Genomic DNA, 19,074 nt, shown 5'->3' with positions numbered 1-19,074 from the left:
CCCTTCATGGAGATATACTCGTACACACGCCTATCTCCCATCGCCTAGAACTCTCTTCACAGTACAGCTCATAAGCTTTGATGATTAGCTTGTTCATCATATTCTAAAGGAAAATGTGCCAAAACAATAGTATCAGACTACGTATTACTAATACTGTACCTATTTACCTGTTGTTGATAAATCAAAGTATCATATTTTCATTTAATCACAGGCATATTATGGCTTGGTCTTGCCAAGAAATAAATACTGTTTGCTGTTATACTCTAAGCTCAACAGGCTACTTTAGTGACCTGCCACTAGCAACATTTGAATCATAAGCACAATTCTACTAGTTTTATTATTAGTTGGGAGGCTGGAGCTGACGTAATCGAACATACCCTTTCAAACACACTAATTTGAACCCCATATCCTATAGGCAGAAAAGATCTAAACAAAGAAGAAGATCCTATAGGCAGAAACTAGTAACAACATATCTACTTATTATGATGAATAATTTACAATTCTTTGGCTTCGGACATTAATATCCAATTTTGACCTATTGGAACTGGTCTCAATTTTCCTTCTTCCAAGTGTCCAATCAGAGACATTTCTACTGTCATGTGACTATGTTTTGGCTAATAACCAACTACATTCACTTCTAAGGAGACATTAGCTACAACATTTTGAAACATTTCTTTTTGTATATTACACTTAGTAAATATGTTGTTGTTAGGATCTTGCCAATTATAGGGATATTTCACTTTTGGAAAATATACTGAAAGTGTTTTGAATGATTTGGATGTGGTAACTGTTGGAAACTAATGCCTTTCAAGTTACAATGATTGATGAGTGAAACTGAAAAATGTCAGAAAAACCATTTCAGAAGGGGAGCTGGTGGGAACGACAGTACAAGGATCTAGTCTACCTTACGGTAAGGTTAAGGACACAGTCAGGTTAAATTACAGTACTGTAATAAGTACAGTATTCATAATGAAGAATATAAGGTTTCCTGGTGCATTTATCGGGGCTTTGAACAATTCAGATGAAAACAATTGGCAGAAATCAATATACAGTACAACATTATTTTTCCAATTACTGAACTGTATAGTAATTTTAAATTTCTAGAAGTAATGACTGCAAAATCTCTTCTTAAAAGGGAAACAAACACAAGGGGTTGAGCTAACCTAACCTAGGATTCATACTCTCATCTACTGGGGGAGGTTATACCTCCTGCAACCTCCCCTTAGACCTCTATATCATTTGTTTACCCTTGGGCAAAATCTCAGCCCCGTATTTACTTCTTGACAGGTTACCCTTCTGAGACTTGGTTTTTCAGACTTATTTCCTAGGAACTTGCATGTTCAAAACACCTACAAATATACCAGTAACTAATTTTACTCCCTCGAAATAGGAAATATAGACTGAAATTACTACAAGATCTTTACTCACATTATCTATAACGTTTAAAACGCTTCCAGAAGACTAAAATTACTGCCAGATCTGTACTCAGACACCACTAGTTCGGGATGATATCATTAAGTACATCTTGCTTGAATGAGTATCAAATTATATGTTTCCAGAGCTAGTAGCAGTAGAGGCAGAGCTACTATTAAAAGGGGCAGGGCTAGTATTACAAGGGGTGGAGTTAGTATTACAAAGGGAAGAGCTAGTCCAGTATTACAAGGGAAAGAGCTAGTCAAGTATTACAAGGGGAAGAGCTAGTCCAGTCTTACAAGGGACGGAGCTAGTATTACAAGGGGTGGAGCTAGTATTACAAGGGGAAGAGCTAGTCCAGTATTTCAAGGGGAAGAGATAGTATTACAAGGGGAAGAGCTAGTCCAGTATTAGAAGGGGTGAAGCTACTATTAGTAGTGACAGAGATAGTATTGTAATAGTACAGGCTGAGCTAGTATTGGTTGGGGGCCTTATCTAGCATTTAAAGGGGCAGAGCTAGAGTAGTATTTGAGGCGGTAGAGGATTGGTCAAGAAAGTCACCTATTATAAATGTCTCTGATTGCAGGTTGAAAATGCTCACCAGTACTAATAATACTGAAAATGGGAAACTAAAATTGGGACAGTTGTTCCACCTGTCAGGAATTTTATGAACTGTTCCAGGTTTCTGTACGATAGGAGATTATAAGAAAAAATCTTTGTCAAATATAAAATAGAAAGAGTATAGTAAAACGGAAATATTTTATGAAAATAAGTACCTATGTTATTAGTAGTTGCTGACACAAGGTTATGGAGTTCAAAGAGAGGGGTTTGAAGAGACCTATTTGATTATGTCATTAAGTCCTACCCAATATTGTTCTTTATTGTAATAAAACTGGGAGTCCTAGGATGGGTCAAAGGGTAGGTTTAGGCCCCTGAGATGCCCTGTTAGTTAGGAGAGGGTCTTAGTTAGGTTAAGTTGTATCTCGTGTTTGTTTCCCTTTTGAAATGTGGCTTTTCCGTTGTAACACATACCTATCAAAAATCTTTAAAACTTGCAAAATATGAGCTTCCAACAAATAGCAATAATGTAGTAACACTGTATATAAATTTGGTTAAAAGAAATGGAAGAGTGCACTTTTCTCTGTATGACTAATGGGGGCCGGGCCACAAAATTTTGTGCGATCAATCAACTAAAATGTCAACACAATTTCATTTTCAAAGTCCCCTGTTTACTTTTAAGACTGATTGTGGGGTACTACACATGTATTGTTTACATCAAATTTTAGCAGCTTTCTTTATTTGTAATAACTAGCTGGCTTTCTGAACCAATTTGGAGCTTCCCAGATGTTGTTTTACAAGAGTTATTTTTACCCCAAACGCTTCAGTTCCACCATGACTACCGTCACAAGAAGACATCTTTCACAGGGTATTTCAATCTATTTAGAAATATGTTATTTTTATTAATAAAATAAATTTTTGAATATACTTACCCGATAATCATGTAGCTGTCAACTCCGTTGCCCGACAGAATTCTATGGAGGGATACGCCAGCTATCACAATACTAGAAGGGGGTGTATTTACCAGCGCCACCTGTGGCCAGGTACTCAAGTACTTCTTGTTGACACCTCCTCAATTATTCCTCTGTCCACTGGTTCTCTATGGGGAGGAAGGGAGGGTCAATTAAATCATGATTATCGGGTAAGTATATTCAAAAATTTATTTTATTAATAAAAATAACATTTTTCAATATTAAACTTACCCGATAATCATGTAGCTGATTCACACCCAGGGGGGTGGGTGAAAAACCAGTGTACAAGACTAAAGGATAGCTAAGTATCCCGTATTTCATATAATCAGTTATCCACAATAACAATGAAATAATAAGTACCTGGTAAGGAAGTCGACTTGAACCGTTACTCTGCCTTTAATAAGATCGTCTTCCTTACTGAGCGCAGCGTTCCTCTTGGGAGGCTGAATCAACTCAAAGGTGCTAAAGTATACAGGGCTGCAACCCATACTAAAGGACCTCATCACAACCTTTAACCTTGGCGCTTCTCAAGAAAGAATTGACCACCCGCCAAATCAACAAGGATGTGGAAGGCTTCTTAGCCGACCGTACAACCCATAAAAAGTATTCAAGAGAAAGGTTAAAAAGTTATGGGATTATGGGAATGTAGTGGCTGAGCCCTCGCCTACTACTGCATTCGTTGCTACGAATGGACCCAGGGTGTAGCAGTACTCGTAAAGAGACTGGACATCTTTGAGATAGCATGATGCGAACACTGACTTGCTTCTCCAATAGGTTGCATCCATAACACTCTGCAGAGAACGGTTCTGTTTGAAGGCCACTGAAGTAGCCACAGCTCTCACTTCATGTGTCCTTACCTTCAGCAAAGCAAGGTCTTCTTCCTTCAGATGAGAATTTGCTTCTCTAATCAGAAGCCTGATGTAGTAAGAAACTGAGTTCTTAGACATTGGTAGAGAAGGCTTCTTGATAGCACACCATAAGGCTTCTGATTGTCCTCGTAATGGTTTTGACCTTCTTAGATAGTACTTAAGAGCTCTAACTGGGCAAAGTACTCTCTCCAGTTCGTTCCCCACCATGTTGGACAGGCTTGGGATCTCGAACGACTTAGGCCAAGGACGGGAAGGAAGCTCGTTTTTAGCCAAAAAACCGAGCTGCAAGGAATATGTAGCCGTTTCAGATGTGAAACCTATGTTCCTGCTGAAGGCGTGGATCTCACTTACTCTTTTACCTGTTGCTAAGCACACGAGGAAAAGAGTTTTTAATGTGAGGTCCTTAAAAGAGGCTGATTGGAGCGGTTCAAATCCTGATGACATTAGGAACCTTAGGACCACGTCTAGATTCCAGCCTGGAGTGGACAACCGACGTTCCTTTGAGGTCTCAAAAGACCTAAGGAGGTCCTGTAGATCTTTGTTGGAGGAAAGATCCAAGCCTCTGTGGCGGAAAACCGCTGCCAACATACTTCTGTAACCCTTGATCGTAGGAGCTGATAGGAATCTTACGTTCCTTAGATGTAACAGGAAGTCAGCAATCTGGGTTACAGTGGTACTGGTTGAGGAAACTGCATTGGCCTTGCACCAGCTTCGGAAGACTTCCCATTAAGACTGATAGACTCTGAGAGTGGATGTCGTCCTTGCTCTGGCAATCGCTCTGGCTGCCTCCTTCGAAAAGCCTCTAGCTCTTGAGAGTCTTTCGATAGTCTGAAGGCAGTCAGACGAAGAGCGTGGAGGTTTGGTGTACCTTCTTTACGTGAGGTTGACGCAGAAGGTCCACTCTAGGAGGAAGAGTCCTGGGAACGTCGACCAGCCATTGCAGTACCTCGGTGAACCATTCTCTCGCGGGCCAGAGGGGAGCAACCAACGTCAGCCGTGTCCCTTTGTGAGAGGCGAACTTCTGAAGTACCCTGTTGACAATCTTGAACGGCGGGAATGCATACAGGTCGAGATGGGACCAATCCAGCAGAAAGGCATCCACGCGAACTGCTGCTGGGTCTGGAATCGGAGAACAAAACAAGAGGAGCCTCTTGGTCATTGAGGTAGCGAAAAGATCTATGGTTGGCTGACCCCACAGGGCCCAAAGTCTGCTGCAAACATTCTTGTGAAGGGTCCACTCTGTGGGGAAGACCTGACCCTTCCGGCTGAGGCGATCTGCCATGACATTCATATCGCCCTGAATGAGCCTCGTTACCAGCGTGAGCTTTCGATCTTTTGACCAAATGAGGAGGTCCCTTGCGATCTCGAACAACTTCCTCGAATGAGTCCCTCCCTGCTTGGAGATGTAAGCCAAGGCTGTGGTGTAGTCGGAGTTCACCTCCACCACCTTGTTAAGCTGGAGGGACTTGAAGTTTATCAAGGCCAGAAGAACTGCCAACAACTCCTTGCAATAGATGTGAAGTGTCCTTTGCTCCTGATTCCATGTTCCCGAGCATTCCTGTCCGTCCAGTGTCGCACCCCAGCCCGTGTCCGATGCGTCCGAGAAGAGACGGTGGTCGGGGGTCTGAACAGCCAATGGTAGACCTTCCTTGAGAAGAATGCTGTTCTTCCACCACGTTAGAGTAGACCTCATCTCTTCGGAAACAGGAACTGAACCCGTCTCTAGCGTCATGTCCTTTATCCAGTGAGCAGCTAGATGATACTGAAGGGGGCGGAGGTGGAGTCTCCCTAACTCGATGAACAGGGCCAGCGATGAAAGTGTCCCTGTTAGACTCATCCACTGCCTGACTAAGCATCGGTTCCTTCTCAGCATGCTCTGGATGCATTCTAGGGCTTGGAAGATCCTTGGGGCCGACGGACAAGTCCGAAAAGCTCGACTCTGAAGATCCATACCCAAGGAGACAATGGTCTGGGATGGAACGAGCTGAGACTCCTCAAAATTGACCAGGAGGCCCAGTTCCTTGGTCAGATCCATAGTCCATTTGAAAATCTCCAGACAGCGACGACTTGTGGGAGCTCTTAAAAGCCAGTCGTCTGACGGAGCCGGACACAAGATCATGATACTGCTGCACAGTCTGTAAACTGTCAATCATGGGCAAGCGAGGAAGTACAGTGACAACCCGAATCTGTCTAGACTGTCTGGGTCGTACAGACAACTCCTTAACGGGTTGCTGAGGTTGCCGCACTGCGTCACAACAAGTCCCTTCTGTTGGTTGTTGAACGTCTTCCCCGTGACACATTGACTCCGTAAACAAAAAAATTCTCTAACAAGGACTAAGCTTGGACTGCATGTCATGCAACACAGCTCAAGGTCTATGGGAGCAGGTGTGGTAACAGACGGGATTAGCGGCTGAAGTGGAACCATTACCTTCCCTGTAAGCATGTTATGCTTAAATAAAAGTCCATAAGAGGTTATGCAGCTAAAGGCTCCCTCCAAATGACAGAGTCCTCAAGGGAATATCAGAAGGAGGGAGAAAAGAACTTTCTCATCTACAGGGACCTTATCCTAGAAAAGCTAAGTTCTCTGAGTGAGGGTTCACTGGTGCAAAAGCAGCAGACTAGAAGGCAACGTTATGAAACTGCTTGACAGTCTAGTGAGTTGGCAACAACCCAAGATGTGTTGAGAAGCATGCGGTAAGGTATGCAGAGCATGATGTATGCAGAGTATGCTGTATGCAGAGCATGCTGTATGTAGAGCATGTTGTATGCAGAGCATGCTGAATGCAGAGCATGCTGTATGCAGAGCATGTTGTATGCAGAGCATGCTGAATGCAGAGCATGCTGTATGCTGAGCATGTAGTAAGCAGAGCCTGCTGTAAGCAGAGCCTGCTGTAAGGAAAGCAGAGCGTGTGCATGGCGTTTAACATTTCTCAGAAATTCCATGACCAGTGCTAGAGTGCTTTATGCATGCTTGCATGGGGTTTAAACCATGGTATGAAAAAGGTAAGGTATGCTGAACAGCAGAGTCAGAACGAGCTGGAACAACAATAGTTGTGGTTTCCTCTTCAAGACTCCGATGAGGGAACACCTGAGGCTCAGTCTGCAAAGGCTGAATAAAAGACAAGCAGAAGGAAGGCGCATGGGTGGAGGAGGCTGACTCCTAGCATGAGTGGTTGAACCCAAGGGTTGCGCTTGCTGAGCGGTTGGTGGAAGCGGAGTAGCAAGTTCCAGTTCCTGTGGTGTGAGCGGAGCGCGATGAGGAAGAGGCTGCGCAGAACAAGGTAAATGTCTCGCAAGATGAGGCTCCTGAGGCGCAAGGCTAAGGTGTTGTGGTGCTTGCCTTGTGGAGGGTTGAGCTCGCTGCAGCGAGAGCTGAGGAGACTGACTCATGGACGGGAGAGGTTGTTGTACCTCAACCGAGTGTTGCATCACTGGTGGAGCAGCAAGTGGAGGCGGAGGAAGAGAGGTATAATCCTCCTGATCCCAAAGTAAAGGTTGCCTTAAGGAAGGCGGAGGCTGAACACCACAGGGAACAGCAAACTCAGCACGTGGTTCAACATCGTACGCCTGGCAGGTGGAACTGCTGGCAGGTGGTACTGCGATCAGGCGGAGCGAGTGTAGGTGGAGGGAGTGTAGGCGGAGGTGGAGGAGCAACACTCTCAGCCCGACACTCACGCATCAAGTCCGAAAGCTGTGCTTGCATGGACTGTAGTAGAGTCCACAACATCGTACGCCTGGCAGATGGTACTGTGATCAGGCGGAGCGAGTGTAGGTGGAGGGAGTGTAGGCGGAGGCGGAGGAGCAACACTCTCAGCCCGACACTCACGCATCAAGTCCGAAAGCTGTGCTTGCATGGACTGTAGTAGAGTTCACAACATCGTACGCCTGGCAGGTGGTACTGTGATCAGGCGGAGCGATCATAGGCGGGGGGGGAGTGTAGGCGGAGGAGGAGGCGCAACACTCTCAGCCCGACACTCACGCATCAAGACCGAAAGTTGTGACTGTATGGACTGCAGTAGAGTTAACTTGGGGTCGGCAGACACTAAGTTCTGCTGAGGTAAAGCCTTAACAGCAGAGATCTGTTGTGGCAGAACCTTACTCCTCTTAGGCGGAGTGTAATCAACTGATGACTGAGGAGAGTCAGAGCTAACCCAATGACTGCATTCGGGTTGTGAACTTTAACTTCGTACGTCTGGCATAGGTCTGGACTTAACGTTTAAGAGGTCTTGAGACCTGAGACCAGCGTTACTCTGCCTTTATTTTCTCCCCTAATCTCTTCTGCAGACGAGCAAAATAAGGGCTCAATCGTCTGCGGGTGGGAGTGACGGTCTCGGTAAGACACGCCCACAACCACCGAGAATACTTCTGTGCGCCGATCAAGGCCTGCTGAACCCTTATGCCCTTCGACATTGCTTCTCCCCTGGGCTTGGGAGCTTGCAAGAGGTCCCGGACTGGGAGGACGACTGGCGCGCACAAAAGTACCCTCACACACTAATCACTTATCACTTTGATTTCTGTTTGCACTTATTTCACTGAACTCGAAACTTTAAGTGGTTTGTACCTGAAATACGCAATTCTATCCTTTCTCAAAGTTAGTAATTGCGAAAACAGAATTACAATGTAACAGAAAAATCTAATGAAAGATAATTCAGTGGTTGGAAAGAGACTAAACACTAGATCACTCTAGAAACGTTTAGTTTCTTCCCCTAAAGAGACTAGGGAGAAGAGCAAAAAACGATAACGACGTTACTCGTACGCCTGGCAGGCTTGAATGAAACGTTTATCCTCTCTCTCCCTCCGTCTCTATCTCTCTCTCTCTCTCTCTCTCTTGACTTAGAACCTGAGAGAAGAGCCCAATCATATATATCGTTAAAACATATTATTGTTAAAGGAAAAAACTGAAAAGTTCCTTTATTAGGATCAAAACCATTAAGTTAAGAAAGAATGAACAAAACGCTAGACACGGTTACTCTTACTGCAACGTGAAACCGTGAACATTCTTTCTCTATCGTAACGATAGAGTGCAAGTTGAACGTTCTGAACGTCAACAACTGTAGAGACAAAACAAAACGTTAGTTCAACTTTGAAAACAGTACGAGACTGTCAAAGAAAATCTTTCAAACTCTGTGGCGGAAATAGCATAATATGTTAACAGGTAAAACCGAAATGACGGGCTCAAAGTTATTAACTTCGGTAAAAGACCGCCTACTATTAGGAAGGTCGAATATAAACAAATATAAAAATTAATTTTAATGAGTTTATAATAAAAGGAAGTTAATCGAAGAGGCCTATAAGAGGCGGAGAGATATAAAATAAATCTATAACTTTTGTTAAGCAAAATTAAGAAAGAGAGTCTATACTCTCTTAGACACCAACACTTCCGTCTAAGGGAAGGGTCGGCCATTGAAAGGTGAACGAGAGTTCATACTCTCTCGTCACCATAATTAATCAAATTAATTCCAAAAGCTAACTAAGCTAATATAGAAGTTTCCAGTAAAGCGACAGCCGAAATCAAAGAGAAATACTTCACCAAAGTCGTGAAAATACTCCAAGAACATAAGCGTATCCCAGAACGTCTTGCCGGAAGCACGACAGAGGAATAATTGAGGAGGTGTCAACAAGAAGTACTTGAGTACCTGGCCACAGGTGGCGCTGGTAAATACACCCCCTTCTAGTATTGTGATAGCTGGCGTATCCCTCCATAGAATTCTGTCGGGCAACGGAGTTGACAGCTACATGATTATCGGGTAAGTTTAATATTGAAAATTTGTTATTTCATCAATTTTAGTAATCAATTATGTTGAAAACACTTTCTGCACAGTACGTAGCTATCGTTGCTCATGTGAACGTAAAATATATCCTGGAAATAATAACCCACATGATTGGCATGAGCAACTCATCCATGAACAGCTTGCCAGAAGAGAGGAAAAGTGAGATAATGTTTAACTGCAAGCCATAGTGGACCAGGGTGTATGTATGATGATGGCCATGCCTAATAACTCCCTTATTTTCAACACTATCACTAAGAATATGCCAGTCTAGGGGGGTTACGGGGGAAGGTCCCCTATTAGGTAAGTAGGTTAGGTTAATTGGGGAAGTCGGTATTCTATTCAGGCGGAAGGTCCGGTCCATCATTATACAAAGGCTCCAAAAGACCATTTGAGGGATGAGATGTGAATCATGTTATTTTTATTAGTAAAATAAATTTTTGAATATACTTACCCGATAATCATGTAGCTGTCAACTCCGTTGCCCGACAGAATTCTACGGGAGGGATACGCCAGCTATCACAATACTAGAAGGGGGTGTACTCACCAGCGCCACCTGTGGCCAGGTACTACAGTACTTCTTGTTGACACCTCCTCAATTTTTCCTCGGTCCACTGGTTCTCTATGGGGAGGAAGGGAGGGTCAATTAAATCATGATTATCGGGTAAGTATATTCAAAAATTTATTTTACTAATAAAAATAACATTTTTCAATATTAAACTTACCCGATAATCATGTAGCTGATTCACACCCAGGGGGGTGGGTGAAAACCAGTGTACAAGATTAAAGGATAGCTAAGTATCCCGTATTTCATATAACAGTTATCTCAAAATAACAATGAAATAATAAGTACCTGGTAAGGAAGTCGACTTGAACCGTTACTCTGCCTCTTTTTTAAGTTCGTCTTCCTTACTGAGCGCAGCGTTCCTCTTAGGAGGCTGAATCAACTCAAAGGTGCTAAAGTATATAGGGCTGCAACCCCTACTAAAAGACCTCTACACAACCTCTAACCCAGGCGCTTCTCAAGAATGAATTGACCACCCGCCAAATCAAAAGGATGCGGAAGGCTTCTTAGCCTACCGTAACAACCATAAAAACAACAATAAAAGCATTCAAGAGAAAGGTTAAAAAAGGTTATGGGATTAAGGGAATGTAGTGGCTGAGCCCTCACCTACTACTGCACTCGCTGCTACGAATGGTCCCAGGGTGTAGCAGTTCTCGTAAAGAGACTGGACATCTTTAAGATAAAATGATGCAAACACTGACTTGCTCCTCCAATAGGTTGCTTCCATTATGCTCTGCAGAGAACGGTTTTTATTAAAGGCCATCGAAGTAGCTACGGCTCTCACTTCGTGGGTCCTTACCTTCAGCAAAGCAAGGTCTTCCTCCTTTAAGTGAGAATGGGCTTCTCTAATCAGAAGCCTTATATAATACGAAACCCCGTTTTTGGATATGGGCCTCGAAGGTTTCTTGATGGCACACCATAAGGCTTCTGACTGTCCTCGAATAGGTTTTGACCTATTAAGATAATATTTCAGAGCTCTGACAGGGCAAAGAACTCTTTCTAGCTCGTTACCTACCATGTTGGAGAGGCTAGGTATTTCAAACGATCTAGGCCAAGGACGTGAAGGAAGTTCATTCTTAGCTAAGAATCCGAGCTGTAAAGAACATGTTGCAGATTCGGATGTGAACCCAATGTTCTTGCTGAAGGCATGAACCTCACTGACTCTTTTAGCTGTTGCAAGGCAGACGAGAAAAAGAGTCTTGAGGGTAAGGTCCTTGAAGGAAGCTGACTGGAGAGGTTCGAACCTAGGTGACATAAGGAACCTTAAGACTACGTCTAGGTTCCAGCCTGGAGTGGGTAGACGACGCTCTTTAGAAGTCTCAAAAGACTTAAGGATGTCTTGAAGGTCCTTGTTGGAAGAAAGGTCCAAACCTCTGTGGCGGAGAACTGAAGCCAACATACTCCTGTACCCTTTAATCGTAGGAGCTGAAAGGGATCTCTCATTCCTAAGATGTAATAGGAAGTCAGCTATTTGGGTCACAGAGGTATTGGTAGAGGAAACTGCATTGGCTCTACACCAGCTCCGGAAGACTTCCCACTTGGATTGGTAGACTCTACGAGTGGATACCCTCCTTGCTCTGGCAATCGCACTGGCTGCCTCCTTCGAAAAGCCTCTAGCTCTAGCGAATCTTTCGACAGTCTGAAGGCAGTCAGCCGAAGAGCGTGGAGGTTTGGGTGCAACCTGTCTACGTGAGGTTGACGTAGAAGGTCCACTCTTAGAGGGAGAGTCCTGGGGACGTCGACCAGCCATTGTAGTACCTCTGTGAACCATTCTCTTGCAGGCCAAAGGGGAGCAACCAGCGTCAGCCGTGTCCCTTCGTGCGAGATGAACTTCTGAAGGACTTTGTTTATGATCTTGAACGGTGGAAATGCGTAAAGGTCGAGATGGGACCAGTTCAGCAGAAAAGCATCCACATGAACTGCTGCTGGGTCTGGAACTGGGGAACAGTACAAAGGAAGTCTCTTGGTCATGGAGGTGGCAAACAGATCTATGGTCGGCTGACCCCACAAGGTCCAAAGTCTGTTGCACACTCTCTTGTGGAGGGTCCATTCCGTGGGGATGACCTGATCCCTTCTGCTTAGGCGATCTGCTGAGACGTTCATGTTGCCCTGAATGAACCTCGTAACTAGGGTGAGGTTTAGACTTCTTGACCAAATGAGGAGGTCCCTTGCGATCTCGTATAGGCTCCTCGAATGGGTCCCTCCTTGCTTGGAGATGTAAGCCAAGGCTGTGGTGTTGTCGGAGTTCACCTCCACCACCTTGCCTAGCAGGAGGGACTTGAAGTTCAATAGGGCTAAATGAACTGCTAGTAGCTCCTTGCAGTTGATGTGGAGCGTTTCCTGTTCCTCGTTCCACGTTCCCGAGCACTCCTGTCCGTTCAAGGTCGCGCCCCAGCCCGAGTCCGATGCATCCGAGAAGAGATGAAGATTGGGGGTCTGAATCGCCAACGATAGGCCCTCCCTGAGAAGGAGATTGGTCTTCCACCACAAGAGAGTGGTCTTCATCTCTTTGGTGACTGGGATAGAGACTGCTTCGAGAGTCAAACCCTTGTCCCAATGAGCTGCAAGATGGAATTGAAGAGGGCGGAGGTGGAGTCTCCCTAGCTCGACGAACAGGGCCAACGATGACAGGGTCCCTGTGAGACTCATCCACTGTCTCACCGAGCAACTGCTCCTCTTCAGCATGCTCAGGATGCAATCTAGGGCTTGGCTTATCCTTGGGGCCGATGGAAAAGCCCGAAAATCCTGACTCCGAATCTCCATTCCCAGGTACACAATGGATTGGGAGGGAATGAGCTGAGACTTTTCTAGATTGACTAACAGACCCAGTTCTTTGATCAAGTCCAAAGTCCAGTTGAGACTCTCCAGACAGCGACGACTCGTGGAGGCTCTCAACAGCCAGTCGTCTAAATAAAGGGAGGCTCTGATGTCCGATAAGTGGAGGAATTTTGCTATATTCCTCATCAGATGCGTAAACACCATAGGAGCTGTGCTTAGGCCAAAACACAGGGCTTGGAATTGGTAGACAACCTTTCCAAAAACGAATCTCAGGAAAGGTTGGGAGTCTGGATGAATAGGAACGTGAAAGTAAGCATCTTTCAGGTCCAACGAGACCATCCAGTCCTCCTGCCTGACCGCTGCTAGGACCGACTTCGTCGTCTCCATCGTGAACGTCTGCTTGGTGACATAAGCATTGAGCGCGCTGACGTCCAGCACCGGTCTCCAACCTCCTGTCTTCTTGGCCACCAGAAAGAGACGGTTGTAGAAGCCCGGGGATTGATGGTCCCGGACTATAACCACTGCCTTCTTCTGTAAAAGGAGCGACACCTCCTGGTGCAACGCTAGCCTCTTGTCCTTTTCTTTGTAGTTGGGAGAGAGATTGATGGGAGATGTGGTCAGAGGGGGTTTGCGGCAGAATGGTATCCTGTAACCCTCCCTCAGCCAACTGACAGACTGGGAGTCTGCACCTCTCTTTTCCCAGGCTTGCCAGAAGATCTTGAGTCTGGCTCCTACTGCTGTCTGGAGATGAGGAGAGTCAGTTTTTGCCTTTAGAAGCCTTGGAACCTTTCCTAGACTTGCTCCTGGAAGAGTCTGGACGGGAGCTTCCTCGGCTGGGGGCTCTACCACGAAAGGGCGGAATAAACCTCGTAGCAGGAGTATCAGCCACTGGGGTGCGATAAGTCCTGGGGACTGAGGTAGCAACCTTAGTCTTACGAGCTGATGAGGCCACAAGATCATGGGTGTCCTTTTGTATCAGGGCCGCAGACAAGTCCTTAACAAGCTCTTCGGGAAACAGGAACTTAGAGAGCGGAGCGAAAAGGAGTTGAGACCTTTGACAAGGTGTGATGCTGGAGGAAAGGAAGGTACAAAGCTGCTCCCTTTTCTTAAGCACTCCTGACACAAACATTGAAGCAAGCTCGCCAGATCCATCCCTAATAGCCTTATCCATGCAGGACATTAAGAGCATGGCTGAGTCCTTGTCCGCAGGGGAGGTCTTCTTGCTAAGGGCCCCCAGGCACCAGTCTAGGAAATTGAACATCTCAAAGGCTCTAAATACACCCTTTAGGAAGTGATCAAGATCTGAGAAGGTCCAGCAAACCTTAGAGCGCCTCATTGCTGTTCTACGAGGAGAGTCTACCAAACTTGAGAAGTCAGCCTGGGCAGAGGCAGGTACTCCCAAGCCTGGTTCCTCTCCTGTGGCATACCAAACGCCCGCTTTAGAAGTGAGCTTAGTCGGAGGAAACATAAAGGAAGTCTTTCCTAGTTGCTGCTTAGACTGCAACCACTCCCCTAAAATCCTTAACGCTCTCTTAGAGGACCTTGCAAAGACGAGCTTAGTATACGTTGACTTGGCTGGCTGCATGCCCAGCGAAAACTCAGATGGCGGAGAGCGGGGGGTAGCAGAGACAAAATGGTCTGGGTATACCTCTCTGAAAAGAGCCAAGACCTTACGAAAGTCAATAGGAGGCGGAGAAGACTTGGATTCATCCACGTCTGATGAGGGATCCAGGTGTGCAGCCTCATCATCAGAAACCTCATCACCAGAGTGTAGCGAAGTGAGAGGTAAGGTATGCTGAACAGCAGAATCTGCACGAGCTGGAGCAAAAACGCTTGTGGTTTCCTCCTCAAGTCTCTGTTGAGGGAACACCTGAGGCTCAGGCTGCAAAGGCTGGTCAAAAGAAGTAGCAGAAGGTAGGCGCATGGGTGGAGGAGGCTGACTCCTGGCATGAGTGTCTTGACTCAAGAGTTGCGCTTGCTGTAAGGTTGGTGGATGCGCAGTAGCAGGTTCCTGAGGAACGAGTTGAGGTTCCTGAGGTGTGAGCTGCGAGCGTTGAGGTAGTGGCTGCGCAGAACGCAGTAATTGTCTCGCGAGTTGAGGTTCCTGAGGCGCAAGGCTAAGGTGTTGAGGCTCTCGCCTTGAGGAGGGTTGAGGTCGCTGAAGCGAGAGCTGAGGAGTCTGTCTCATGGATGGGAGAGGTTGTTGTACCTCAAGAGAGTGTTGCCTCACTGGTGGAACTGCAAGTGGAAGCGGAGGAAGTAAGGTATAAGCTTCCTGTTCCCATTGCTGAGGTTGCCTTAAGGAAGGCGGAGGAAGCTGCACACCACTGGAAACTGTCAACTCAGTACGTGGTAAGGTATCCTGAGGAGCCTCAACATCGTACGCCTGGCAGGCAGGACTGCGGTTAGGCGGAGCGATCGCAGGAGGAGGTGTAACCTTCTCAGCCTGACACTCACGCATCAAGACCGCAAGTTGTAACTGCATGGACTGCAGTAGAGTCAACTTGGGGTCGGCAGACACTAAGGTCTGCTGAGGCAAAGCCTTAACAGAAGAGATCTGTTGCGGCAGCACCTTACTCCTCTTAGGAGGAGTGCATTCAACTGATGACTGCGGCGAGTCAGAGCTGATCCAATGACTGCAGCCAGGTTGTAGAGCTCTTGAGGTCTGGACTCTGCGTTTGAGAGGTCTTGAGACCTGAGTCCAACGTTTCCTCCCTGACAATTCTTCAGCAGACGAGTAAAAGACGGGCTCAATCGTCTGCGGGTGGGAGTGACGGTCTCTGGAAGACACGCCCGCAACCACCGAGGATACTTCTGTGCGCCGATCAAGGCCTGCCGAACCCTTTTGCCCTTCGACATTGCTTCTCCCCTGGGCTTGGGAGCTTGCAAGAGGTCCCGGACTGGGAGGACGACTGGCACGCACAGAAGTACCCTCACGCACCACACTGACACTGACACTAGCACTTGGCACTGCACTGACACTAGCACTCGTCACAGCACTGGCACTATTACCACCCACTGCACTCTTGACCTTAAGTTCCTTGACTTCGGCCATAAGAGACTTATGATCACTAACCACCGACTCCACTTTGTCACCTAAAGCCTGAATGGCACGCAAAACAACAGACATATCAGGTTGAGGGCAAATAGTAGGTTCGGGGGTAGCCACTACAGGGGGAGGAAAAGGTAGGGGATCATGAGGTGAGGAAAAAAGTGAAGAGCGAGAAGAACTCCTCCTAACTCTCTCTCTCTCTAACTTGGTTGAATACTTAAGAAATCGGACAAAATCAAGTTCCGAAAGTCCGGCGCATTCCTCACATCGATCTTCCAACTGACAGGGTCTTTCCCTACAGTCAGAACAAGCGGTGTGAGGATCTACCGAGGCCTTCGGAATACGCCTATTACAAGACCTACATCGTCTATGGGGTGGGGCTTGTGAAATGTCAGACATCTTGAATCAAAGAGTTAGCCAAGTGGGGATTCCAAATCAAGCAAAAAGATCGTTAACCATTAATCAGAACTAAATAATAGCTATCTAAGCTAATATAGAAGTTTTCCAGTAAAGCGACAGCCGAAATCTGAGAGAAATACTTCACCAAAAGCCGTGAAAATACTCCAAGATCATAAGCGTATCCCAGAACGTCTTGCCGGAAGCACGACAGAGGAAAAATTGAGGAGGTGTCAACAAGAAGTACTGTAGTACCTGGCCACAGGTGGCGCTGGTGAGTACACCCCCTTCTAGTATTGTGATAGCTGGCGTATCCCTCCCGTAGAATTCTGTCGGGCAACGGAGTTGACAGCTACATGATTATCGGGTAAGTTTAATATTGAAAAATAAGTAATTATGATGCATTAATTTCACACCACTTTCTAAATCCATATATTTTTCCAACTGTCTATCTTGTTTATTAAACTTACTTGACCATTGCTGTAGCTGGAAAACAGTAGATTATGGTCTTTCCCACACAGAACCCTAGTTTGGTTTTCTTACAGTAACTGACGGAAAAAGCTTTTTTACTAAAAAACAGGTGTTTCCTATAGAAAGATGTGTGTTTTCTTTCAAAGTGACACATATTCACTACTAATAAAAACTTGGTATTTGTTTACAAGAGCACGCTCTCCATTTACTCCAAAATTATACATTCCTGCAGCTCTCCTCTTCTTGTACAGTAATTAGGAGGTTCTTTAAATGCTGGGAGAGCAAAAAATAGCAAGATATGTTGCGGGAGGGGGGAGGGGGAGGGGTTGGTGGAGGAGGTACTAAGCGACCTGGAACCGACATCATCAACATAGTCAATCAAAGAGAAGTTCGTGACGACAGTGTACATTTGGTATATATTCAAATTAAAAATGGATCAATTACTCAAAAGTATCACTATTTGTGAATAGTATACTCTATTTGGTAATACTTGACAATAAATATTTTTTGTTTTTTTAAAGAAACTTTTTACGAGAATGACTATTTTTGCAGCGTATGACTGTTCTTATTAGCGGGAAATTGGCAGGCATCCTTAGTCAGTGGTCAATAGATGGCGTTAGTGTACCAAAAGGTTGTCTGGGAAAACTAGCCATTCTCAAGAGAGTTTCTTTAAAAAAAACACTAATATGATTTATATCAAATATTTAGCAAATATAAAATATACATTTCACAAATAGTGACACTTTTGAGTAATTACTCCATTTTTAATCTAGTACTGTATATATTTTGAATGTATATCAAATGTCCGCTGACGTCAAAACTTCGCTTTGATTGACCATGCTGACGACGTCGGTTCCAGGTCGCTTTAGTACCTCCGCCACCAACCCCTCCCACAATCTATCTTCCTATTTTTTGCTTTCCCAGCATTTATAGAACCTACTAATTACTGTCCAAAAAGAAGAGCATAATTTTGAAGTAAATGGAGAGCGTGCTCTTGTAAACAAATACCAAAAACTTAATCATCTAAGAAATAATAATCAATGGGGTTAACGTGCGCCGCTCAGCATGCACCGCTTGCCAGTACATAGGAGCTTGATGTTTTCCTTTTTCCAGGAGCGAAGTAAGCGCACGGCGGAACAAAAACTATTATATTTTTTTAAAATATCCTCATTCGTAGATGGTCTAACAGGTTTTGGTTTATTTGCTGTTGAAATGAAGGTCAAATTCAATGAAAGAACATTATTAACTACAGAAAAAAACTTTGGTTTTTCTGTTCAAAATGTTGTTCCATCCATAACTATAATTTTACCCTTGGTTTCCTACTTGGACCCCCAAAATTATCATATAGGAGGGAGGAGGTAGCAAACCCATAAACGTGTGGTTTTCTCCATTATTCATGGTCAGATATGGATAAATCACAATGGAAAAATTGCATGGTTCATTTATCTAGCCAGGAATTAAAATCATACTCACAGAATAAAGAACAGGCTTGGGCTATTTACATTACATTTAAGCTAGGTTACTTTTCAACAACTTTTGTGAAACTAGGCCTAAGGTACCGTAGTCTAGATCTACAAAAGTTCCTTGGTAGAATTAAGGTAGGCCAATGAACGCTAAAGTAATAACCTAGTATGTTGGCCTTAGCGTACAGCTTACCTATGACAAGTCACCGGTAACTCGTACCACTATTGTAGGCCTAGAAAATTCCTACAAGCGACAACTTTAACCAATTACGTCTCAAATACACTTACCTGGCAAAAGCGAACAGAATTTTTGGCGACTGCAAACATTGTGTGAGCTACAGGCGACGAAACTAGAATATACGAAGTAGCAATTCCGTACCCTACACTCAGTTGGTTAGATAAGGATAGAGAGTGTGACCCGGTTTTAGGTAACTCTCTCAGCTGAGCTCTTACATCAGGGTCTCTTGGCGACAGCACAACAACAACTCTACTTCTTCCGCGACGTCATTTGCAATTTCCTTGCATAATGCGGCATAATAAGAGATAAAATGCTTAGAAATAATTTAGAATATAATAAATAGATCATGAAATCCACTTTAAAACTATCTCCTATTATTTATGTAAAGGATTTTTTATTTTTTTTTAGAAAAAAATGCTAAGCTAAAAAATACTTTGCCAGAAAGGGACATTAACATCTATAGGCCTACTTGTCGTCATTTGCAATATTTTTTACAGCTTCATTAATCCCTGTTCCTCAATCGTCATCATCA

General features: G+C 44.8%; 1 protein-coding gene across 1 annotated transcript in view; it reads right to left on the bottom strand.

Moving 5' to 3' along the window:
* The window catches only part of wal (electron transfer flavoprotein subunit alpha wal), a 38,774-nt gene extending 19,982 nt beyond the window's left edge, over positions 1–18,792 (bottom strand). The window contains exon 1 of the mRNA XM_068351916.1: positions 18,593–18,792. Coding sequence (XP_068208017.1) covers positions 18,593–18,631 — 39 coding nt within the window. The 5' untranslated portion in view covers positions 18,632–18,792. The remainder of the gene's footprint in view (positions 1–18,592) is intronic.
* Positions 18,793–19,074: the final 282 nt, after the last annotated feature.

The sequence above is a fragment of the Palaemon carinicauda genome, chromosome 28, assembly GCF_036898095.1.
Source record: "Palaemon carinicauda isolate YSFRI2023 chromosome 28, ASM3689809v2, whole genome shotgun sequence".
Classification (NCBI taxonomy): domain Eukaryota; kingdom Metazoa; phylum Arthropoda; class Malacostraca; order Decapoda; family Palaemonidae; genus Palaemon; species Palaemon carinicauda.
This window is presented reverse-complemented; position numbering and strand designations above follow the sequence as displayed.